The 24,189-nt window shown below is 39.5% G+C and overlaps 4 protein-coding genes across 4 annotated transcripts in view; 3 read left to right on the forward strand and 1 right to left on the reverse strand.

Moving 5' to 3' along the window:
* The first annotated feature begins 2,459 nt into the window (after positions 1–2,459).
* On the forward strand, positions 2,460–3,650 carry LOC147515332 (uncharacterized). The gene has a single exon (XM_086592869.1). The coding sequence runs from the start codon at positions 2,460–2,462 to the stop codon at positions 3,648–3,650; it is 1,191 nt and encodes a 396-aa protein (XP_086448995.1).
* Positions 3,651–10,574: 6,924 nt separating this feature from the next.
* Positions 10,575–16,678, forward strand: LOC147515333 (serine/threonine-protein kinase PBS1-like). The gene is made up of 5 exons (XM_086586942.1): positions 10,575–10,992; positions 11,259–11,467; positions 11,568–11,757; positions 14,444–14,835; positions 15,828–16,678. The coding sequence occupies exons 1-5, from the start codon at positions 10,872–10,874 to the stop codon at positions 16,311–16,313; spliced, it is 1,398 nt and encodes a 465-aa protein (XP_086443068.1). The 5' UTR covers positions 10,575–10,871; the 3' UTR covers positions 16,314–16,678.
* Positions 16,679–17,229: 551 nt separating this feature from the next.
* Positions 17,230–20,010, reverse strand: LOC147515334 (bidirectional sugar transporter SWEET14-like). The gene is made up of 6 exons (XM_086594469.1): positions 19,795–20,010; positions 18,720–18,756; positions 18,389–18,599; positions 18,091–18,252; positions 17,874–17,993; positions 17,230–17,766 (listed from the first exon to the last, which is right to left on the reverse strand). The coding sequence occupies exons 1-6, from the start codon at positions 19,844–19,846 to the stop codon at positions 17,503–17,505; spliced, it is 846 nt and encodes a 281-aa protein (XP_086450595.1). The 5' UTR covers positions 19,847–20,010; the 3' UTR covers positions 17,230–17,502.
* Positions 20,011–20,641: 631 nt separating this feature from the next.
* DCI1 (delta(3,5),delta(2,4)-dienoyl-CoA isomerase 1) overlaps positions 20,642–24,189 on the forward strand; it is a 28,449-nt gene continuing 24,901 nt past the window's right edge. The window contains exon 1 of the mRNA XM_086586954.1: positions 20,642–21,443. Coding sequence (XP_086443080.1) covers positions 20,810–21,443 — 634 coding nt within the window. The 5' untranslated portion in view covers positions 20,642–20,809. The remainder of the gene's footprint in view (positions 21,444–24,189) is intronic.

Here is a 24,189-nt window from a genome sequence, read left to right on the forward strand (position 1 = left end):
CGTGAAAAAGAAGATAGTTTTTTTTTCAGCCTCTCACAAAACAAAGTTACTGGACATTTGGTTTTGAGGAAAATAAGAGAGCGCGCATGCGCTCGATTTTGCCTTGCCGAGAGTGCGCCTGTGCTCATGTCTAAACTCGTCAGTTTCTATTTTCCATAGTAACCGCGAGATTGCAGTTTACTATAAAAACAAAAATAAGGTTTTGGAAAACCTAAGTCTTGAATGGAAACCCAATTTTGAGAGAAACCAAAATTGAGAGAAAACCCTCGCAAAGAGAAAAGCTTGTAAGGAGAGAGGAGTGATCTAGTAAGGTGAAGAGACTTATTGTAGGTACCCTATGTTCCACACTACAATACACGTGTCCACATGCTAGGTCGTCCTCCTTCAACTTGTCCCACACCATCAGATCGTACCCCACGACCTAACACCCAGGTTGTCCACAACATCAATTACAGCTATTTATGGAAGAAAAACGTCTACGCCAATAATTAAGGAGACATTAACTTTGTAACAGCAGAGTAATGGCGAATCATCAAGATAGCACACAAGGTGGATCTACACTTCATACCGGTCCAAAGCAAATATGGAAGGTCAGCTCAAACATCTATAAATAGAGAGAGATGAACTACATAAGGCTTGATTCAAGTTTACCCCAAGAAACTTGATACGTAGATGTTGCTCGTAGCAACGAACGACATGCCAACAACAGAAGCAGGAGCAGAGCAGCCCGACGATCTCCAGGTCGGTCGAGGCACAATAGGAGACAACACTCCTCCGACCACGATGAGGAGAAAGTAATCAACATGATTGCAAACACCTCAAACGACGAAACCTCAGGTCGGGAGAAGTGCAGAAGAGTGGGAGTGCTTCAAGAAATCTACCACCTCTCACACAAAACTGAGGTGATCAATCCCACCAACCCTCAAACAACAACAACAATTTCATTCACTGAAGAGGATCTAGACAAGGTGTGCCTACCCCACAATGACGCCCTGGTAGTGCACGTCAAAATCAACGGGTGGATAGTCAAAAGAGTCATCCTCGATCCAGGCAGCTCGTGCAACATACTTTTCTATCAAACTTACAAGGACATGCACCTGCCAGACTCGGTGATGATAGAATCAAATGCACCGCTTTATGGGTTCAACGGAGATCGCACAGATGCCATTGGAGATGTCATCCTGCCAGTCTCCATTGGAGAAAAGGAAGACATGGTCAAAACTTCAACACGCTTCAGTGTGATCGATGTCAAGTCGTCCTACACAGCCATTCTAGGACACCGATGGATTCACAAGATCCAAGCAATTCTATCAACCCTACACCAGGTCCTGCGATTCCCTAGACCCCGAGGCATCATGGAGCTTAGAAGCAGCCAACTAGAAGCTTACCGATGCAATCACGTCAGCACAACAACCTTACCCAAGCCTCAGGTCGTCGAACACAAAGACGTCCCAAAAAAGCAAGATCCTTAAGCATCCAGCCTTCCAGCAACTGCAGCAGACAAGCTCAAAGGGAAACAAACTCAAATAGAACCAGGAGAAAAAGTCAATCTGGGCACAGATGATGACCCAAAGTTTGTTTATGTAGGGGCTGATTTAGACCCCAAGCTCAAGGAGCAACTTGTCAAATTTCTATCTCTCAATAAAGATGTTTTTGTTTGGTCGTGTATCGATATGCCAAGAATCGATCCTCAGGTCGCTTGCCACAAGTTAAATGTAGACCCAACTGTCAAGCCTATCAAACAACGACCTAGGAAACTAGCACTCAAATTTCAAAAAAGTCATCAATGAAGAGATAGACAAGCTCAATAATGTTGGATTCATTAGAGAAGTCGAGTACTCGACCAGGCTAGCCAACATTGTAGCCGTTCCAACCGTTCCAAAGAAGAACGGTTAAGTACGAATTTGCATAGACTTCACCAACATCAACAAGCACTGCCCAAAGGATAGCTTCCCCCTACCAAGGATCGACATACTGGTAGATCAAACGTGCGGCCACGAGCTTTTATCATTTATGGATGCATACAGTGAATACAACCAAATACCGATTGCAGAAGAAGACCAGGAAAAGACATCCTTTGTAACCGCGAGCAAGGAACATTCTGTTACAACGTCCTACCATTCGGCTTGAAGAACGCCGGTGCGACCTACCAAAGAATGGTCACCAAAATGTTCAAAGACTTGCTAGGATACACTATGGAGGTCTACATAGACAACACGGTGGTCAAAAGCGAAAAGGCGGGCGATCACATCTCCCGCCTGCAAGAAGCCTTTGAACGACTTCGCCAAAACAAGATGAATCTTAACCCAGCAAAATGCGTATTTAGAGTAGCCTCGGGAAAATTCTTAGGTTACCTCATTTCACAAATAAGGCACATTGAAGCAAATCCACAACAAATACGAGCTCTCCTTGAAATGCCAGCACCAACTACAAAGTAACAAATCCACAAGTTATCAGGCATGGTTTCAACACTCAACAGATTCATCTCACGAGCATCTGATAAATGCAGACCATTTATGCAAATACTCAAAAAAGGCACAACATTCACATGGACAGATGAGTGCCATAAAGCCTTCACTGACCTGAAAGCTTACTTATCAACGCCACCTATCCTGTCCAAACCAGAGGAAGAAGAAACATTGGGGCTTTACCTTACAACAACCGACTTTGTAATCAGCTCAGTTCTTTTTCGCGAATACGAAGGAGTCGAAAAGCCAGTCTACTTCACCAGCAAGACGTTGGCAGATTCAGAAAAGGACTATTCTTTGATGGAGAAAACGATGCTTTCTTTACTCTACTCAGCTCGAAAGTTCCAACCTTACTTCCAATCTCACAGCATTAAAGTCGCCACCAAGGTACCCATTAAGCAAGTATTGAGTTCCAACAACAAAACCGTTCGAATGGCCAAGTGGGTTGAAGAGCTCGAAGAGCACCACATAAAGTTCGTTCCTAGAACGTCTCGCAAAGGACAGGTCATTGCTGATTTCCTTGCGGACTTCCCCGTCGAAGACATCAACTGGGAACCCGAGCCCATCACTTCACTCCATCAACCAGCCACCCCAAACACATGGCACTTCTACGTAGATGGAGCGTGCAACAACAACGGCAGTAGACTGGGGGCTGTGTTAACATCACTAGAAGGCACCCAGCTACAAAAATCAATCAAGATCGATTTTGCAACGTCCAACAATGAAGTGGAGTACGAAGCATTGATCACAGGCCTCCACATGGCACAACAGCTACAAGTTCCAAAGCTTACAGCTTACAGCGACTCCCAGCTAATCGTCAAGCAAATCACCAAGGAATATGTCATGAATGAAGCAAACTTGTCAAAGTACGCTCAGGTCGTCAATGACCTCATCAGATCGTTCGAAACTTTCTTATTGGAGCACATTCCCAGGGAAGATAACAGACATGCAAACAGTCTAGCTTTCTTAGCCTCAAAGACACAAGAGGTCTGCCCCAGCACACTCTACATTGACATCCTGGAAAGGCCCGCATACCAGAAAGAAACTGTCAACAACCTCACCGACCTTCAGCCCTCATCCGAAGAAGAAATCACTCAATCTTGGATAGGCCCATTCCTGAAGTACATTTTACAGGGTGAGCTCCCGGCAGAGGCAAAGAATGCTCGTGCAATACAATTCTGAGCCCCAAGATACACAATAATCAATGGACGATTGTTCCGCAAATCCGTAGGAGGACCCATCTAAGGTGCATAACTCCGCGCGAAGGCCAACTCATTTTCGACGAAATCCACAAAGGTGAATGCGGCAACCATGCAGGAGCAAGATCTCTGGCACATAAAGCAATAGCCCAAGGGTATTATTGGCCAGACATGCATATCGAGACAAAAAGGTACGTTATTAAATGCCTCCAATGTCAAACATTTGGCCACAAGTCCACAACCACCTAAGTCCAGCAAGGGAATTGATCAATATTGCAAGCCCATGGACTTTCCACATGTGGGGGCTAGACATCATGGGACCATTCATCCCATAAAAGAAAACAGGGCTCAAATACGTCCTAGCAACCACAGATTACTTCACCAAGTGGGCAGAAGCAATCCCATTAGTCCAAGTCAAGGAAGTCAACGTCATCAACTTCATATGGACCAATATCATCACAAGATTTTGTCTACCCCACACCCTTGTCATGGACAACAGAACCTAATTTGCTGGCGTAGAAGTCAAGACTTTTCTACAAAAATGGCAATCACTCAAGCATTTTCTACACCTAGATATGCACAAAGCAATGGCTACAAACAAAGCCATCAAAGAAAATCTCCAAAAGAAGTTGGAGAGCAAGAAAAGCTAATAGCTAGAGCAGCTCAAGAACATTCTATGGACATACAGAACAACAGCCAGAGCCAGTATCAATGAGTCTCCTTTCACACTTTCTTCAGAACAGAAGCAGTAATACCATCAGAGCTCACAATCACAACCACACGCTCAGACACGTCGAATCAGGAGACAATGACAACATCTTAGCCAAAGAAGTTGATCTCCTAGAAGAGCGAAGAAAAACAACTGTAATATCCCTAGCTCGGTACCACCAGACAATCCAACGATCATACAACAAGAAGGTCGTCCCAAGATCCTTCAAAGCTGGCGAACTAGTCCTCAAAAAGACTTTAGCACCAGCCAAACTCGACCCAACTTAGGAGGGACCATACATAGTTGACAGAGTCGATGGAAACGGAGTGTACTGGATCAAAACTCAGCTCGGTGACATACTTCCCCGACCTTGGAATACAGCTCTCCTAAAGCGATTTTATCAATAAGTTTTTCTCCATATATGTAGGTCGATATGAATAAGATTTCATCAACATTTTGAGTACAAATGTCATTTTTTGCATTACATGAGTACCATGCATTTTGCACTACATAACCCGACCTAGGACATCACAATGTCAGGTCATACATCAAAGAAGAAGCCAAGAACGACTCAAATACAACAGCCACACAGTGGTCAATTATTAATCAATTCAAACCAAGGTCCCCCAAAAGGACCCTAAATCAACTTAACACCAATGCCAGGGTTAAGTATGATTCAACTGTAATTGTCACTCAAAGACCAATTATCAGACAAATACAATCTAGGGGACCCCCAAAAGGACCCCAAGTCAACTTACGACCTCGGAATGGTTTAAGTTAGACTCAACTATAATGACCATTCAAAGGCTAATTATAGCAGGTTCCCCCAAACGGAACGACTTACACACACCTAAATATGGCAAAGCCTAGGTGTCAACTACGCAAATCTCCCAGGTCATACACAAAAGCCCTACGACCTGTTACAATCAGACGACCTACTAAAGTTCAGCAGTTCATCAATGCTACTGCAATACAACATAGGTCGTCAAACAACAAACAATGACAACAAAAGCAATCACATGCATGTAAACCTCAAGCACAATCTCAACAAGTAAGTAATTTAAATATTTTTACTTAAATACCAAATTCGGTTAGATACTGGAAGCCCCCAGATCATCCCAGGAAAACGACCCCAGTATCCCCATCATCAAAAATATTGTTTATCAGTAGCAAGAGCACAAGTATTTCAAGATTGTTCAAAGAAACAGCCAACCAAAAATCAAACCAGAAGAAGCTCAATACAAAACAACAGGAGAAACTTGATCAACATTCAAAGGATCATCATTTGCCACTCAGACAAAGACTTAACATTATTGGATCATCACCAACATTCGACACATCTTTGACAACATCATCAGGAGAGGTAGCTGGAGCAGCACCTAGATCAGATGGCAGGTCAGATCGTCTACTAGCATCTGTACCAGTCTCTTCAGCAGACATTGTTGTAGCCCCACGTTCAACTAACATCTTGAGGAGCTGATACTTACAATCTAGCTCCAAAAAATCGTCTACCAGAACGTAAGTATCACCACCCTCCACCAAATCCACCAAGTTGTTATATTCGGACTTCATTTCGTTCAAAGAATAAATCGGCGCCTTCTTCCACTTCAAGAACCCATTTCTTTGAACCTCCAGCCTCGAAAAGTCAAGAGAGGGTTGCAACAAAGCCACTTTCCCACCAAGCTCTTGCACCTTAGTCCTCAACCCTACGACCTCAGCCCTCTCCACCTGTTGCTCGGCCACCAGCTTGCCATAGGCCTTTTTGGTGGCATCCAACTCCTTCTTGTACATATTAGAGATAGCTGCCATCTCCCTCAACTTCCTGTACATGGCCAGAACCTGACAAATAACAAATTAAGATTAGATCGAACGAATATTGACAAAGCCAAAAGAGAACAAACTCAGAACGGAAGAACACTCACAAAGCACAACGACCGATCTATCTCCTTCAAGTTCACCTCCAGACTCTTACCATCCAGCTTATGCCTATCTCCATCAAGAATAATGCTCTCCAGCAACCAATGTGGACTTAAAACTGCTGTCACCATTCTTCACAAACTTCCTCAGCCTACTAGCAGGGTCCTCATACATGACAAGCCTGCTCAGAACGTCATCTCCACTCTTTTCACTTGGGGCCGCACTCCCTGACCCTTTGCACTGCTGAGAAGCAAGCTCACCATCAACAACCTTCTTCTTACCACGGGCCTCAGCTACCCCAGCGTCAACGACCAACTCACTCAGGTTCATCTTCTTCAAAGGTACCCAACCTGAAGAAGTACAACCTTTCACAGTACTAGGTCGTTCCTCAGATTCAGTTGGGGACCTCTTAGCCCCCTCCGTCTCAACCACTTCGGAGCGCCTCTTCAGATTAGGCCTCCAGAACGAAGTGGGAGCATCACCATCTCTACCAGCACTTCCACCAGCATTATCAACAACAAGACCACCAGCACTTCCAGCACCCGATTCAGAATGGGTGGATGTAGAACGATCTGCATCACCAGAGGAGAAGCGGTTGGATGCAAAGCATCCTCCATCCCCCAGTTTAGAACGTTGGGATGGCAAACGATCCACAACACCCACCTCAGAACATCTGGATGCAGAACGACTATCAGCAACCACGCCACTCGTCCTAGCTACCCCAGAACGGCTATCACCAACCCCTCCAACCTTTCTAATTCTAGAAATAGGTGCTTTCTTTTGGCTCTCCCTCTCCATAGAAGACTCCGAGTTAGAATCAGAAAGAACAACGACAGCCTTGCGAGCCCTTTTTTTTTGCTCCAACTTCTTACGATTAATCTTTTCTCCTCCACGCCTCTTAAAATAATGAGCAACCTCCCCCAACAAAGCTCGCTTTTCCTCCTAGCTCAAACAAGCAAACCTTTCTATAACACCGGTCTTGGTACGACCACGAATAGAAACCTCTGCAAAAACAAAACAAATAAGTCAGAACGTCCAAATCATAATATATCATACACACATTACGACCTAAAATAACCGACCTACCAGCAAACTGTACAACACGATTGGCCAACTCCAAACGAGGAGGACAATATCTACCCACAACCAACAACGGCCTACGACTCCATTCTTCCTTACTCACCCCCAAGATAACAGGAGATTTCCCCTTACCGACCTGAAAACTGAAATTCAGAGCACCCGACCTCCTCACAACAAAGTGCTCCAACACATCAGTTAAACAGATGTTATAACCCCTATCATTCAACAGATCCAACACATGGAAAATCCTCCAACTATTCCCTACGAACTGACAAGGGACTTTTCCCAAATAATTTAGCACCTCCACAGTAAGACGGGATAGAGGCAACCTCATCCCAGCCTTCAACTGTCCATAACAAATAACTACTCCTCCACCCCAAGGAACGCAGTCACTATTAAACAAATTCCTCTCCCCCCCTCAGGTCGTATATGGCCAGGTCGGCCTTCACCCAACCAAACTCCTCCCTCAGAGAAGCATAACAATCTTCCGACCTAGGCCTTCTCGCATCCTCAGCCCTTGTCTCCAACAGTGGAGACGACGAAGCTTCATCACCACTACGATACCTAACTTCAATATCTTCCTCTTTATCACTTACTGTTCTCTCTCTCCATTCATCAATTTCAACTTCACCACTCAAACTATCACTAGTCATAGACATTGCAAATTCAAATAAAGAAGAAAAGATCAAATTTTTAAGTTGAAAAGCACGCACCTGATAGCAAAGGAAAAGAAAGTTTTTTTTTTCTTTCTTTCGCTCTGTTTTTTTCCTTTGCTTGAAGAATAAACAGACAAAAACCTTTCACAAAACCAAAACCCTTACCTGCCCAGAACCTCGAGAAAATACAAATCGTTTCAGTTTCTCACGCAAGCATAATCATGACTAGCCCACAAAATCGCCGTGATTTGGACCCAGGTTTCAAAACCCAACTGTTCCCACACATTTTCTGAAACCTAAATTCAAAACAAATAGCTGTCAGACACGTGTTTTCAGACTTTATTTTTTAAACCGTCCTTTTTCCACCCAACAATTGTCCAAAGAACGGATAAAAATAAATAAAGTGGGCTATGTATAAGGTACCCTCCGTTCCACACTACAGTACACGTGTCCACATGCCAGGTCGTCCTCCTTCAACTCGTCCCACACCATCAGATCATACCCCACGGCCCAACACCCAGGTCGTCCACAACATCAGTTACAACCATTTATGGAAGCAAAACATCTACGCGCAATAATCAAGGAGACATTAACTTTATAACAGCATAGTAATGACGAATCATCAAGATAACACACAAGGTAGATCTACGCTTCATAACAGTCCAAAATAAATATGGAATGTCAGTTCAAACATCTATAAATAGAGAGAGATGAACTACGTAAGACTTGATTCAAGTTTACCCTAAGAAACTTGATACGTAGGCAACTCTTATCCCGAGAAGAGTGCAGCAATTCCCTATCATCCAAATCATCAGGTCGTTGTCCAGTAAACACAAACATCTACATTTATAAAATGATTAACTATTGTGAAAATAGACATCATTGGCCGAACTATGTTACATCTTGTGTTGTGGTATGCTTTACTTTCTTTACATTATTATTACTTGTTTGTAATAGTTTTTGATTGCTTAGAAGGTTGGGCTTGTTGTTGGTTGTAGTGAAAGTTTATATTTTTGTGGGAATCGATTGGTATTGTTGTCCCCAACAGTATGGACCGTTTATGAAAATGACCAATCACCATAGTCCTTAACAGAAAATTTAATACCAAATCTCAAGGGAAACCCAAGTACACCCAAACTAAAAAATGGTGCGTGCTTGGACATTTGTATGATTGGTAGGTGGCTGGTGGACTTCTAGTTCCATCAAATTATTGTACGTACGTAATAAACACCCGAAATCCCAAAAACTAACAAATAGCCTTGTATACTAGAAAGGGAGCTCTAAAAGCTGAAAAGGGTGTCTGAACGAAATCTGATATTTTGCTATGAAAGGAATTAGAGATTTGGCACTAGGATGAAGAATGCTCCAGCTGAATTGCCATAAAAATTGATTTAGTTCGACTCAGAAAAAGTTGCTAAAAATTAGATCTAGAATGAAAAGGGCAGCTACAAAAATCTAAAACATCACTAAACAATGCCAAGAATATTTAGATTGTGAAAGACTTGCTTGAACGTAACAGCCTCACTGTGCGTCCGACCAGTGTCATAATATACGACTAAATGTGTAACTAGAAAGTAGACAGCGTGCTGAAACCATGCTGGGCTTCAAACGGCAATTCGAGAAGTGTACAAATGAAAAAGAAAGTAATAATGTCATTGCACTATCACTTACTAAACCTGCACTAAACAACAAACTGTTACAGTTCGATCGTGTCATTAGATGATTAGAATGCTAAAGGTGACATTTACATGTGCCGAAACAAAGTTGACATCTAGATTAGTTATAATTGGGAAATGAAAACAATGAAACTTTGATACATGGATCAGATATCAGGATTTGCATGTACACTTGTACAAATGTACAATGCCATTCAATCGAACAGTTCTGACTGTGTTTTTTCACTTTTGAAATTCCCTCATATAAGAAAGCGTACATATATATATACCCTTCTACACTGCATATATATATATATATATGGTAATGAATTGTTGACCAACTTTAGCTAACACGATCGAGTTGCTGAAGTAGATAAAATCATCAGACAAAAAAAATGAAAACATATCTCTATTATTTATCTCTTTGTTGAAGTTTCCTCCACGTTCCATCATCTCACCTTATCTTATCTTTTATCTTTTATCTTTTACTCAGATGTCATTAACTGGTAAAGTATTTCACAAAGGACCATAAATAGTAAAATTATAAAACCAAAGTTCCAAACACGTGTTATCCACCCAATCAATCCATAAATAAAAAACTGCCCAATTTCCATTAAAATACTTGTACTCGTCTTGCAACCGTTCAATTTCCTTAATCAGAAATTAAAATTCAAGTCTAAATACTCTAATCTCTAAACCAACATCCACTCTCACTCTATTTAGCAATGTGCATTGGGATGCATAAATGTTACAATCATGGGGGCATCTCAATGCACTACTAACAGCACACATGTTACTACAGCAAACTCTATTTAGTGACGTGCATTGGAATATTGATTGTGGCTGTTACTACAGCAAGTTTAGTAAAAATATCATTTTTTTTACTACAAAGAGATTCGTATATAAAGTGAGGCAGAGGAACAAAAAATGAGGCCGGCTCTGTGTCTGTTGTATACAAAAAAAAAAAAAATCATCACTTTGGTTTGAAACCAAAGCGTTTCCATTTCTTTAACTTTGCGTTTACTTCTTTTTGTTCTGTTTCTCTGTTCTTTTGTTCTTGTTTTATAGTAAAGATCTGAAAACTATCAAGTTTGATGGAATTTTAGAGACACAAGAACATGTTTTGAAACAGTTTTTTTTTTTTTTTTTTTTTGAAGAAGAATATAGATTGATAGTAAAGAAGAAATATGGGTTGTTTTCCATGTTTTGATTCAAGGGAAGAAGAGAAGTTGAATCCAGTTAAAGTTAGAGACGAGAGAAGAGAAGTTGAGAGAAGTCTTAATACTAATATTTCCAGATTGTCTTCAGGTCTGTTCTTGTTGTTTATTTTCTTCAGTTTGATTGGAATTCAGTTCACTGCTTCATAAAGATTATTTCTTTTACTCATTTGATTAGATTTGGATTGCCAAGTATTTAAACCTATACACTACAGAGGTTTTTAGTATCAAGTTTGTTTAATGACATATTAAGGATATTTAGAATCTTAGTAGTATATGGAATGGATTGTTTTGAGATTATAGTTTGGCATGTTTACTTATAGATCTGGTCTATTGCTTGTTCATTGGAGTTTGCAGGAGCAGACCGTTTGAAATCAAGAAGCGCTCTAGGGGGATCAAAAAGAGATTCATCAGGTCCAAAAGATGGACCTGATGTTCATATTGCTGCTCAGACATTCACCTTTAGAGAACTTGCATTAGCAACCAAGAATTTCAGACCGGAGTGTATGCTAGGGGAAGGTGGATTTGGACGGGTTTATAAAGGTCGATTAGAGAGCACCGGTCAGGTAGATATGTTATAAAATTTGACTGTTCAATCTGATTCTTCGTATTTATTTAATTTGAAGGTTTATTTTAGTTTAACAAATGATTGCTTCTTCTCTGCAGGCTGTGGCTGTTAAGCAACTGGATAGAGATGGGCTTCAAGGGAACAGAGAATTTCTGGTGGAAGTTCTCATGCTTAGTCTTCTACATCACACTAACCTCGTGAGTCTGATTGGTTATTGTGCTGATGGTGACCAGCGTCTTCTTGTCTATGAATTCATGCCCTTGGGTTCCTTGGAAGATCATTTGCATGGTAAGATGCTATATCCCCACTTTTCTGTTTGTATCTTGAATGTCTAAAGTAGGAACGATTGTGACTCATAAGCACTTTAGTTGTGTTGTGAAGTTCAAAATATGAAAGACGAGAGTAGTCACGTGTGAATTTATCAGAGTATGTGATAGGAGTCTAAATGTTGACGGCACAATCTGAAATAATGTTGGGGAGGCATACATTCCTGAAACGATCAAAGTAAGTCCATGGATTATTGTTTGAAACCACATTTTAGGGAAATGTAGGAGCAGAGATATCTGAAAGATGCATTCTGGTTCTCTTATGTCCAGTGTTGGTGGTTCGTGGCTATATAATTTTTCTCCCTTCTTATTCTTCTGAAAATGAAGACTTAACGTTTACTCTCTCACTTTGTTTCAGTAGTATTTATTGTAATCACATTTGCAAGTTAGATACTTAAAGGCCTCAAAAGTAAATCAAGATGCATATTTAGCATTCATATTATTGTAGTTCAAGAGCTGGCAAAGTAAAATTTAGCAAGGCCGAACTACATGATGACTAGACATATCATCTGAAGTTACTGCAACAAAGATTGCAGTTTGTCTGGGAAAGCGATCAACAATTTGTGACAGAGATTGCAGTATCATCTGAGGTTACTGGTCAAGCTATTAAACTAAACTGAACCTTGAGTTTAGTTGCACATCACTGATGACTAGAAAGAGGTAAACAATCACCATACTTCTAAGAAGCCTGAGATTGGCATCTTGCTGTCAGGCTTGTAATTAGAATTTTGTCAATTTTCAGGCGGTCATAGCATTATTGAGTAAACTGAAGTGGCCCATCATTTTGAAATTCTGAGGTCTAGAAATAACTTTGAGTTGAGCAATATAGAGCACTTAAAGTTAAATCAACTTTTTCTGGTACGTTATAACAATATATTCTCATCTTCAGGATGGGTTGGTCCTATACTACTATATCTACCCTACCAGCGGCAGCAATCTCAATCAGAAACAGCTAAATACTCTGTTGCATGGGTACGCCCTAATTTCCTCTGTATCGCGTACCCGTGTCCTGCGGACACTGGTACGGACACCCGGACACAAGCAAAACAGACCCTAATTCTCAGATCTCGCCGTGTCCAAATCGTCGTACCCGTGTCCAAACCAGACACTCCGTCCTGTACCCATGCAACACAGGCTAAATATCATAGTGGGTAGGAGGAGAAAATCGTGAGCTTCCAAACCCCCATATTGTTTTTTTTTGCTTTTTCTCCTTCAGAAGTCCTGTATTTCCTTCCTCATTTACAAATTACAACTATAACAAAATTGTCACAACAAAGAAGGGATGCGTCTTTTCTTGAACTTTTTACATGACACTTTTATCGCAGTTCTTCTCAGGGTTTTGCTCTGCATCTGTTGTCGAAGTAAAAGAACCCAAGGTTGAATCGGGAGACTGCTAAGAAATGAATTTGGAACATTCCAAACACATTGTACATTATTTGTGTTCGTACTCGGTTTCAGGGTTATGCTGACACTTGATACACAATCTGTTTATCATTTTCTGAGCAAAGTGTTCTAGTACTTAATGGCAGGAAGACTACTGAATGTGCAATTCGGTTGTGAGTTCTTCTAGATCATGGATGTACTGCTTTCAACTTGTATGTAGTTGTAGGTTGCTGTATTGGATTCGTATTGGGCACAAAGTGGTCAAGGTGGATAAAAACAAGGGAAAATTTGATACAGTCGAGGCTAAAATAATATGTTACACACCTTAGCCAACGAGCTTAAACAAGATTCTATCATATGTCAAATGGGACACCCTAATGTCTCTTGTGTCTTGTACGTGTTAAGTACGTTAACCTGTGTAATGAAATAGTCACAGCTATTCGTATATGCAGAATGGAACTCGTAATTGTTCATGAGAGCGATATGTTGGAGTTCAATTAGACCTTTGGCAGGTGTTGAGCTATAAGAGTCAATAAATTTAGTACTTTCAGCATGACTGAAAAGTAGTTCCAGATCTATATTTAATCGAGCTATAAGAATCGTTTAAATTTAGTAATTTTAGCGTAACTGAGAAGTAGTTTCAGATCTATATTAATTTTCTCCACAGCACTATCATATGAGCAGATAGTGGGAAGATCCAGAGGGAGTTTGGTCCAGACTTATTGCATACTCCCAAGTCCCATCAATAGGTGATGTTCCACTTGGGTGGACTTCTGATTTGTTAAACTTGAAGGTATCTTTGGACTACAAGAAGGATACCGATGCATCAACATTTTCGTGTTTTATGACGAATGAAATTTATGTATAATTAGTTTCCGTAAGTTTCTTTTCCCCCAAAGTAGGAAGTGTTTCCATTCTGTTGTGTAAATTTGCTCATCTTGGGAATTTAAGTCTACATGGAAAAATGAAAACAATTGAAATACTAAATACATTTAGATTCACATATAAAGTTGATAATAATGTCTTGAAGGTTGATCATGTTTTTTGAAGTAAAACATTGTACATCATATTTATAGTCTTTTACAATTTCTTCCAACAAATGCTGGCTGTACTTGTGCTTGTTGCCATTTTGAGTCGTCGATTTTTTATAGAATCATTCAATATACAAATGAGTTAGTGCAGACGTTTTCTTTTTGTTGTTATATTTTCTTACTATCTCATAGGGCGCATCTAAATTCCATTTATTCACAACTTTCTTTGCATAGATCTTCCGCTTGATAAGGAATCACTTGATTGGAATACAAGGATGAAGATAGCAGCTGGTGCAGCCAAAGGGTTGGAATACTTGCATGATAAAGCAAATCCCCCAGTCATCTACAGGGACTTCAAATCATCCAACATACTCTTGGGTGAAGGTTTCCATCCAAAGCTGTCTGACTTTGGTCTTGCAAAGCTAGGTCCAACTGGTGATAAGTCGCATGTATCTACCAGGGTTATGGGAACTTATGGCTATTGTGCTCCTGAGTATGCCATGACAGGACAGTTGACAGTAAAGTCTGATGTCTACAGTTTTGGGGTTGTCTTCTTAGAGTTGATTACTGGACGTAAGGCCATCGACAGCACCAACCCTCATGGAGAACAGAACCTTGTTACATGGGTAATCCTTCTAGACCTACTTATTGTTGCCAATTTTTTTTTCCTTTCTCTTATAGTCATGGTGGTTGGGTTTGGTATTGTGGGGCATAACCATACTTGTAAAATCATGTTCATAGGACTTACTAATGACTGTAGAATCGACCGTTCAAAAGGTCCACTCTAATAATACACCAAACCATGTTTTCCCTTATAGCTGTGCAAAATCCATGGAGATGTCTATAGATCAGTTACATTGATTTGCTTAATTGATATATTTTTTCACCTTGAAGATCTCAAAGGTTTGACTATCTGGCCCATTAATTGGGAGATCCTAACCCTTGAAGCGGTCCACATGCATAACTTTGCTAATTATGAGGTACAATTATCAATTATGGTTTTACTGTACTTGGAATTTCTGTAGCAACAAAGCGAAAATGCACGCGGTGTTATGGTTATCATTTTCTACACTATTCTCCTTGGATTGATCTTTTGGAGGAAATCAGATCTTTTGGCAATTCTAGGCCTTGCACTCTTAGTTCGGATCTAAGTTCCTCAATATTTTCCTTTAACTTTGGCGTCTAATACTTCTTTCCTTGGCACCCCCCCCCTGGTGCAGGTGGGTATAAAACCTTGGTCTGTGGTAACAAACCCCAACAAGTTTTACCAACTGAATTAGCCTCTAACATTGGTGTCCATTCTAGCGACCATAAGACAATGTATCCAGAGGAGCACACATGCATGGGGCTTAGGTTGATGTATTGGTGTCCCATTCACTCAATTTTATAATAGTAGTAGTTGTCTTAATAACTGCATGAGATTTTTAAATTCTCTTGAACCATTATTTTTTTATGTTTATTATTTTTATTTATTTTTTATTTTTTGCTCCCATGTTTTAAGATATGTGCAATTTGGAAAATATGTTAAAATAATCGCCCTCTGTACAGTCACTGGTATTTCTAAGATGCCACCTGCTATATAGACTACAAATTCTCAGTCACTTTTGATACTTTGCAGGCACGCCCCATGTTCAACGACCGTCGAAAATTTCCGAAACTGGCAGACCCACGGCTGCAAGGTCGGTATCCCATGCGTGGGCTGTACCAGGCTCTAGCTGTGGCTTCCATGTGTATCCAAGAACAGTCTGCCACCCGCCCTCTTATTGGAGATGTGGTAACTGCCCTTTCCTACTTGGCAAATCAAGCATACGATCCCAATGCAGCTAACAGAGCTCTTGGAGACAAGGATGATAGGAGGAGAAGTGGTGGTGGGTTAGAGGAAAAAGGCATAAGGATCTTGAAGAATGAAGAAGGGGGAGGGTCTGGGCGCAAGTGGGGGGACCTGGAGGGTTCTGAGAAAGATGATTCTCCCAAGGAAACTGCAAGGATGCTGAACAGGGACTTGGATAGAGAAAAAGCTGTTGCCGAGGCCAAAATGTGGGGTGAGAATTGGCGAGAAAAGAGACGACAAGCGCAAGGCAGTTTTGATGGTACAAATGGCTAGAAATATTTGATTTGTGTTGGGTTTTATGTCCCACCTTGTCTTGCATACTTCCAGAGTAGAAGAAACTTCTGAGACGTAAGTTCTCTGTGAAAGGTTGACGCAGAGTTGAAGACAGCTTTACAAGCTTTTCTTTGTGCATCAGAGAACCGATCTCATAGTAAGGGAGCGTGTGAAATGTTTTTTCTTTTTTTACCTTAATTTTATGTAGAAGGTGAAGAAAAGCATAGTTGAATTGAGTGTACATTTCGTCCCCGAGCAGATAGAATATTAATGGTGTATTAAGGTCTAACAGCATGTTCTCTCGAGTCTGTTTGAAGTTTGAAGAAATTTTGATAGATGATGTATAAAACATGTTTTCTCTTCAACAGTTTCTTAAAGAGTTCTTTTTCATAATACCTTTTTTTTTAAGTAACCATGGTTAGATGATCTTGATGTAAATGGGCTACATAATGTTGTTTAAAGGAATATTGATTTGTATTGATCATGCACGTATATGTAGATTCGATTTACCAAGAAAACTACAATCAGAAATTACGCCAAGCCAAGCCGAAGCTTCTTTGGGCTTTTACTGCGGTGTTAGAGCGTTCGGCGTTTTTCTTGATAAACCATGAGTCTTATCGATTAGTATTTGTGACTCCCTAATGTTTTAACAAGATCTAGGGTGCTAGACTTCAGTTTCCTACTGGAAAAGATTATGTCTATTGTAACTGGGACTTGGGAGGACTACTGTGGTCAGGGTAGGGGCAGAGGCTATGTCTATTTACACACGTCCGTGTTCAGTATACTACCTGAGATCGAACAGAATGGACATCGTTTACAAGAATTTCTTCTGCAGTCCTGCAGAGCAAATGAAAGTAGAAGCTCAACTCACTTGATTAAGCGTGACAAGTATGAAATATTAAGAACGGTTGGCATTCCAAAGTAGTCATCGGCAATCAAATTTTATGAGAGAATCCTGACAAGGAGTTTAGTTCTCTAAACAAATGTTTGGTTCTTACAAGGAATTGAAAAGTGTTTTTAGTATAAAGTTTATCATCATATTGATCACATCAAAGAGATGCGTAAAACAAGAAAGGTAATGGCAACATGCATACAACACAAAAACAAGCAAAGTTCTGATCAGAACTTCGGTGTAAGCCCATTGTGCTGACAAACACTAGATGTAAACTCAAACTTCAAATTGATTCAGTTAGACCTCATTTTGGGCTCCCCTGCTTTTCTCATTTTGATCTGTTTGTTCATGAACCTTTTGATCTTTACACATGCTAATTTCATTCTCTACCACCTGTGTCTCAATCGGATGTATCTCACTATTCGTTATTGTACAAAGTTTAGCGACATTGATAACATGTTCAAGTTGCTTCTCGTCTGCATTTAATTTCTTGGTATTCTTGTATATCATGTAGAGAGCCATCTGAAGTACTCCAAGGATGAAGCCCAATATGTTCGGAAGCTGCTCGAAGTAAAATATTATGGCATAAAAGCAATCAGGTCAGTTAACGGACAAAGTTAATGTGATAAAAAATGGTCATGTTGAGGTGCAAGCTACTGCCTACTTACAACAATGTAGACGTCCTTCAATAGTAATCCATATGAAAACCACACAATAGCACTCAATGTGAGGAAGAATGACAAGGAAAATGGCATGAATTCCACACTCCTAGTGCGTATGACCAACCTCTGTGATATTGGAAACAAGAAAATCAATATATATCAAAATCAGGAATGTGGAAAGTTGCATTGTAAAGATACTTGTATATCCTTATGTAATTCTCACCATAATGCTTAAGGGAGCTGCGAAAACACTCGTAGAGAAGGCAACACAAAGCCATCCAAGAATTTGGACACGATTTGGTCCTTTTGCAAGCAAAAATGTTAGTAGAAAAATCAAACAGAACAAGCCCAGGTTCAGTAATAGTAGAAGCTTGGCTGTCAGGAGCTGCAATATAATATACACCAAACCAAAAGAGCTGTTACAAATCATATTAACAAATTGTTCCTACATTTAACAGTAAGTATTCAGAATAGTTACCATTCCAAAAGAAGTAAAATTGGATTATTAGAATTTCATGTACCTTTGCCTTCCTTGGAGCATAGATCATGTACAAGGCAAGGTAGATTGTTTCTATTACACATCCAACTGAGTTGATAGTGATAAGGAGGTATGCTTCAGACTTGAGAAATGCGTAATATATCCATAACATGGAACTGAATAACGCAACCACGTATGGTACTGACTGAAATCCTTCCGTTGATTTTTTCTTGTATACCCGATAAAAGGTTGGCCTGCAAATATGATCTTAGGCTATACTTAGTTGCTCTAGCAGCAAACTTGAAGAGTTGAAGTAGTCCAAAAAAGGTCCCAAGGAATTGAAGAGATCGAATGAAGTGGAAAAAGAGACTTACAGCGGAGCAAGATACACCATGAGTGAGATTAGGTTACCTACATATCATCATATCAATTGCAAAACAGCATTACTAAATTTTAATTGTATAACAAAAACTAGGAAGATCTTACACGTACGTCCAGTTTCAATCAAGTACAAGTATAATAAACAACACCAGTACACCACTCAGCATGAGAAAATGTACTATGAAAAGTTTCTACAACTACTTGAAAAGAAAAAAGAAAAATAACAATATTATTTCTTTTTTGGCGATAATTAGGTTTAGAACAAGTAGTTGGAACACATTTAAGGTACAACATAAGGAGGTTCAGACATGTTTTTCTTATAGAAAGTTTCTTAAGGATTATTGTAGAATTGTTCATAATTATATAGTTCATCTTGTTACAAGATTGGTGCGTGCACCATTTAGTAGTAAACAAGCTGCGTTTAGCTAGTAATGTAATGATACAAATCATGATGTGTTACCAATTTTTTGGGTAATTTAGTGAACGAATTATGTGAAGAAAGAAATCTAAGTTCACATCATACGTATATTGAGATGTATTACTTTCCTTAAGTATACTAATTATTAAGAAGTAAGAACCATTTTATGGAGATCACATCGAAGAAGAGGTAGATCTAAACTATATATTTCTGCATTACTACCCGTATGTATAGTAGGCTTGCTAGTTCCTACTAACTCATAATAACTTCAAACTCTTATATCACGTACAGAAAAGGAAAAGAGATACATTAAACACTATGTGAAGAGAAAGAAGATGAAGTAGCATGAATGCATGATATATTATTGCAGTACTTATTCTACCATAGCCAAGGAGATTATTTGAAAAAAGAAAGTTTGTGCGTGTATAGTAAGAAGAAAAATAATGCGAAATCAGCAAGAAGATAAAGAAGTCAAAATTAATAGAGAAATTGCAAAGGGGACTAGATAGGCCGGGGAGACAAAGAAGCTAAGCAAGAACTCAGTGCCTTACATATTTATAAATAACAGAGTAAATATCAAAGATCAAAAATTGTTTCAATGACTGTAAGATCGAAAAGACGACCAAGAATTCAAAAGTATTTGCCTCTACCTAAGACACCAAAACTAAAAGCCAATGGGTGATGAATTGGTGAGATGGCCATTTCTTCAAGTATAGCTGATTAAGTCACTTCACAGTTCACACACACATGCACGTATGTATGCACACTCTCTCTGCCTACGAGGAAAATTGAAGCAGAGTTAAAAAGGCGAACTGAAGCACTGTTTTTCTTTCCTACCAACTTCAATTCCTCTCATTAAAAGGAGAATGGTGAGGCTAAAAAGTGAAGGACATTATAGATGACACCAACACAATAAATAGATGGGAATTGGAATGATTAGGTGGTGTAGGATAAAATCATTCCTCAATCACAACAAAATGTTGTTTTACTTTTTTTTATTTTTATTTTCAATAAACTACAAAATGTTGTTTACGTTACTCACATTCCGGGAAGTTTTCATGTTGTAATGCACCTTCACGTGAACCTACCACTCTCTTATACTTATTTTAGCTGTTTCTTTCTTAATCCAACCTCCGCTCATTTCTTCTCCCCACGTCCACTCTTATGTGTCACTTCTCACTATACCCATATGCTTTAGTACGCACTTGTATTGCGCTAGCTACAAACTAAATTTGTATGCTCAGCCGTGTTCTTGAAAATCGTGTCATCATTCTTAACTAGTGTTTGTTTTGAGGGGGGTGAGTTACTTCTCTTGGCAATTCACTATTTTAACAAATAAAGTTTGCAAAAGAGTCAATTAGATAGGTTGAGATAGCATTCCCAATGGTTCACTCAAAATCCAAAAGCATACTCAATTAATGGTCCACTCATAATAAGTGTCTAAATATAACATATAAATGCTCAAGGAAAGAGTACGAGTACTTCCAATCAAAAAAAATGTATATCCTTGTCCACTATCTTAATGGACTTGTTTTTCGAAGTGAACTCAATTTTTTTAGTTATTCGGCTATAAAATTCCAAACATTCCGTCAAAATTTCAAAAAATCTCGAAATATAAACGAACGTTATCTCTGATTCACTTTTCAAACTTGGAGATTTTGAAAAATGGCAGAATACAAGTGTTTGCAAATCATTCAATCCACACCAAATTCGTCAATATTTTACCTATACCTGAACAGGCCATCTCTAAAAAATGCACTTTCTGGCGACTTCTTCATCGAATTCCCCAAAGCCTTATCATCTCTAGACCAAAATCCCAACGTCAGAGTTATCATACTTGCTGGTCAAGGCACCCATTTCTGTTCCGGAATTGACCTCAAAACACTCAACTCAATCACAAACTCTCAAACCAATGACCAGGGTCGAGTAAGAGAACGTGTTAGAAGAGAAATAAAGGGTTTACAAGACGCGATTAGCGCGATAGAGAAGTGTAGGAAGCCGGTGATTGTTTCAGTACATGGTGGGTGTATTGGAGGTGGGATTGATATAATTACTGCTTGTGATATAAGGTATTGTACTGAGGATGCTTTTTTTACTGTCAAGGAAGTTGATTTGGGGATTACTGCTGATTTAGGGACACTTCAGAGGTTACCTAGGATTGTGGGGTATGGAAATGCGATTGAGTTGGCGTTGACTGCGAGGAGGTTTTCGGGTTTGGAAGCGAAGAGTCTGGGGTTGGTGTCTAGGGTTTTTGGTAATAAGGAGGTCATGGATGAGGAAGTAAGAGCTGTTGCTGAGGGTATGTTTGTTTTATTACTTTCTTAGATTTTTAGTATTTTGTGTCATATATGATTGTTATAATTGTATGATTTAAGCATTTGTTGTTCTAAATTTTGGGTCTATGATAATTGCCTGCTAAGTTATTCATTGGTGATTGGTATGATTATTGGAGAGTTGAACAAGGTTAACTATGTGTTGATATTTTACGCATTTTGACTAGTTAATAGGATAATGAAAGGATATGTTGAACAAGTAAATAATAAAACAATAGAATCATTTGGGGGTTTGGAGGGAAGCTGTGTGTGTGGGGGTGAGATTTTGCAAGAAAGTAGATGCCAAAGTGTGCAAGGAAGTTCTGATAGTGCAAATGAGTTGAAATGCTTGTTATCCTTGTCTTGCATACTTTCGGAGTTGAAGAACTTGTGGCATAAATTCTCCGTGAAATGTAGAACCCACAGACAGCTTTACCTAGCTTTTCGTTCTGCATCAGAGTTCTGAATTCAAAGTAAGGGAGTATGTGAAATGTTTTTCTTCTGTAGTTTCTTAAGAGTTCTTTTCATGAAATCAATTTTCAGTAACCTTTTAATGATGAGCTGACTGTAATTGTCCTACATAATGTTCTTTAGAGGAATATTGATTTCTATTAATCATACAGAATTGATTTCCTTGACACTTGAATAGTTTAGCTCAACTTGTTTTTAGTTCTTTAGCAAGAAAAATGTAAACAGAAATGGCAAAGCGTGAGGGTTTTCTGTGATAAATTACTATTCTATTAAAGAATAAAGAGGACATAAATAATGTAAAGTTAGAACTAAGAGTGTTTTGATGTCTACCTCCAAATTACTTTGGAGAGACTCTTTTGATTGTATTATATAGATAAACGGTACAGTAGATGGAAAGTCTTCATCCAGTTTAGGAAGATCTTTCTCAAATATATGCAATACAAAGTATGGAGAGAAAGTAAATATCTACACAAGAGTTATATCCAACTATAGAGTATCTACGTAAGATATACAACTAACTACGTATACAACAAGATCTACAGCTAGCTGTGCCAACCTTCATACACACGTTAACACTCCCCTTTAAGGTGGAGCGTGTATATGAATAACGCCCATCTTGGAAATCAAGTTTTGGAAAGGATCCTTGCCTTATGGTTTGGTAAGAACATGAGCTAACTGTGCAGATGAAGGAACATAACACGGTGCAATGAGCTTGGACTGTATTCTTTCACGAACAAAATGACAGTCAATTTCAAAGTGCTTGGTCCGTTCATGGAAAACGGGATTGTTTGCAATGTGTAGAGCGGCATTATTGTCGCAGTAGACTGCCGTAGGAGAACAATAAATATAACCAAGGTCATCAAATAAAAAACGTAACCATTGTAACTCTGATGTTAAAGTGGCTAGAGCTCTGTATTCAGCTTCAGCAGAAGATCGGGAGACAGTGCTTTGCTTCTTACTTTTCCAGGATATAAGACATGAACCCAAACAAACACAATAGCCGGTCGTTGAACGACTGGTATGGGGACAACCTGCCCAATCAGAGTCACAAAATCCACGCAGAGAAGGTGTACTAGAAGCAGAGAAAAAAATTCCTTTGCCAACAAAACCTTTTAAGTACCGAACTAAGCGGTGAACAACTTCTAAATGGGTACTTCGTGGAGAGTGCATAAATTGGCTGAGTACATGAACCACATAGTTGATGCCAGGTCGTGTGACAGTGAGATAAATGAGGCGATCCACAAGCCGCCGATAAGGAGTGGGATCAGGTAATAAAGCGCAATCATTTGGTGATAATCAAAGATGCTGTTCCATAGGAAAGAGAGAGATTCGGCCACCAATAAGATCAGTGTCTTTGAGAATGTCAAGGGTATATTTCTGTTGTGAAAGAAAAATGCCCTGTGATGAACGAGCCACTTCAATGCCCAAAAAATATTTGGGTTTGCCAAGATCTTTGATAGAAAATTTGGTCTCCACGTGTGTAATTGCTACATCATCATTGCCTGAAACGATGATATCATCAACATATATTAGTACGAAGGTTTTGGAGGTGCCTTCGCAAAGAATAAAGAGGGAATAATCAGCCTTGGATTGACAAAAACCAGCATCCAAAAGAACTGAGGATAACTCAGCAAACCATTGTCAGGATGCTTGTTTCAAACCGTAAATGGATTTATTGAGACGACAAACCCGCGTCTCCCCTTGTCGAGCAAAGCCAGGAGGCAGTGACATATAAACATCTTCATTCAAATCACCATGCAAAAAAGCATTGTTCACATCCATTTGATGAAGTGACCACCCATGGATAGCAGCAAGAGAAATAAGGGCTCGAACTGTCACAAGTTTGGCAACAGGTGCAAAGGTGTCATGATAATCAAGCCCTTCAATTTGCGAATAGCCTTTTGCTACTAAATGTGCTTTGGGGCGTTCCACAATCGCATCTGAATGGAATTTAGTTATGAATACCCATTTACAAGGAATGGGTTTTTTGTGTGCGGGAAGAGACACAAGGCTCCATGTATCATTCTTTTCGAGTGCGGTAATTTCAGCGGACATTGCATCACGCCAATGTGGTAATTTGACGGCTTGAGAAAAGGTTCGAGGATCATCTGTAGAAGCAATAGTAGATAGAAAACCAGAATGTGTAACAGAATAATTAGAAGTATTAATGTATTTGTAAAGTGGGTAGGGAGTACCTTGCAATTCCGAATCCAACGAGGTAGGTGAGCATCCATGAGTAAGAACCGAACAAACATAGTCATT

The sequence above is a fragment of the Coptis chinensis genome, chromosome 2 (assembly GCF_015680905.1).
Source record: "Coptis chinensis isolate HL-2020 chromosome 2, ASM1568090v1, whole genome shotgun sequence".
In the NCBI taxonomy this organism is placed as follows: domain Eukaryota; kingdom Viridiplantae; phylum Streptophyta; class Magnoliopsida; order Ranunculales; family Ranunculaceae; genus Coptis; species Coptis chinensis.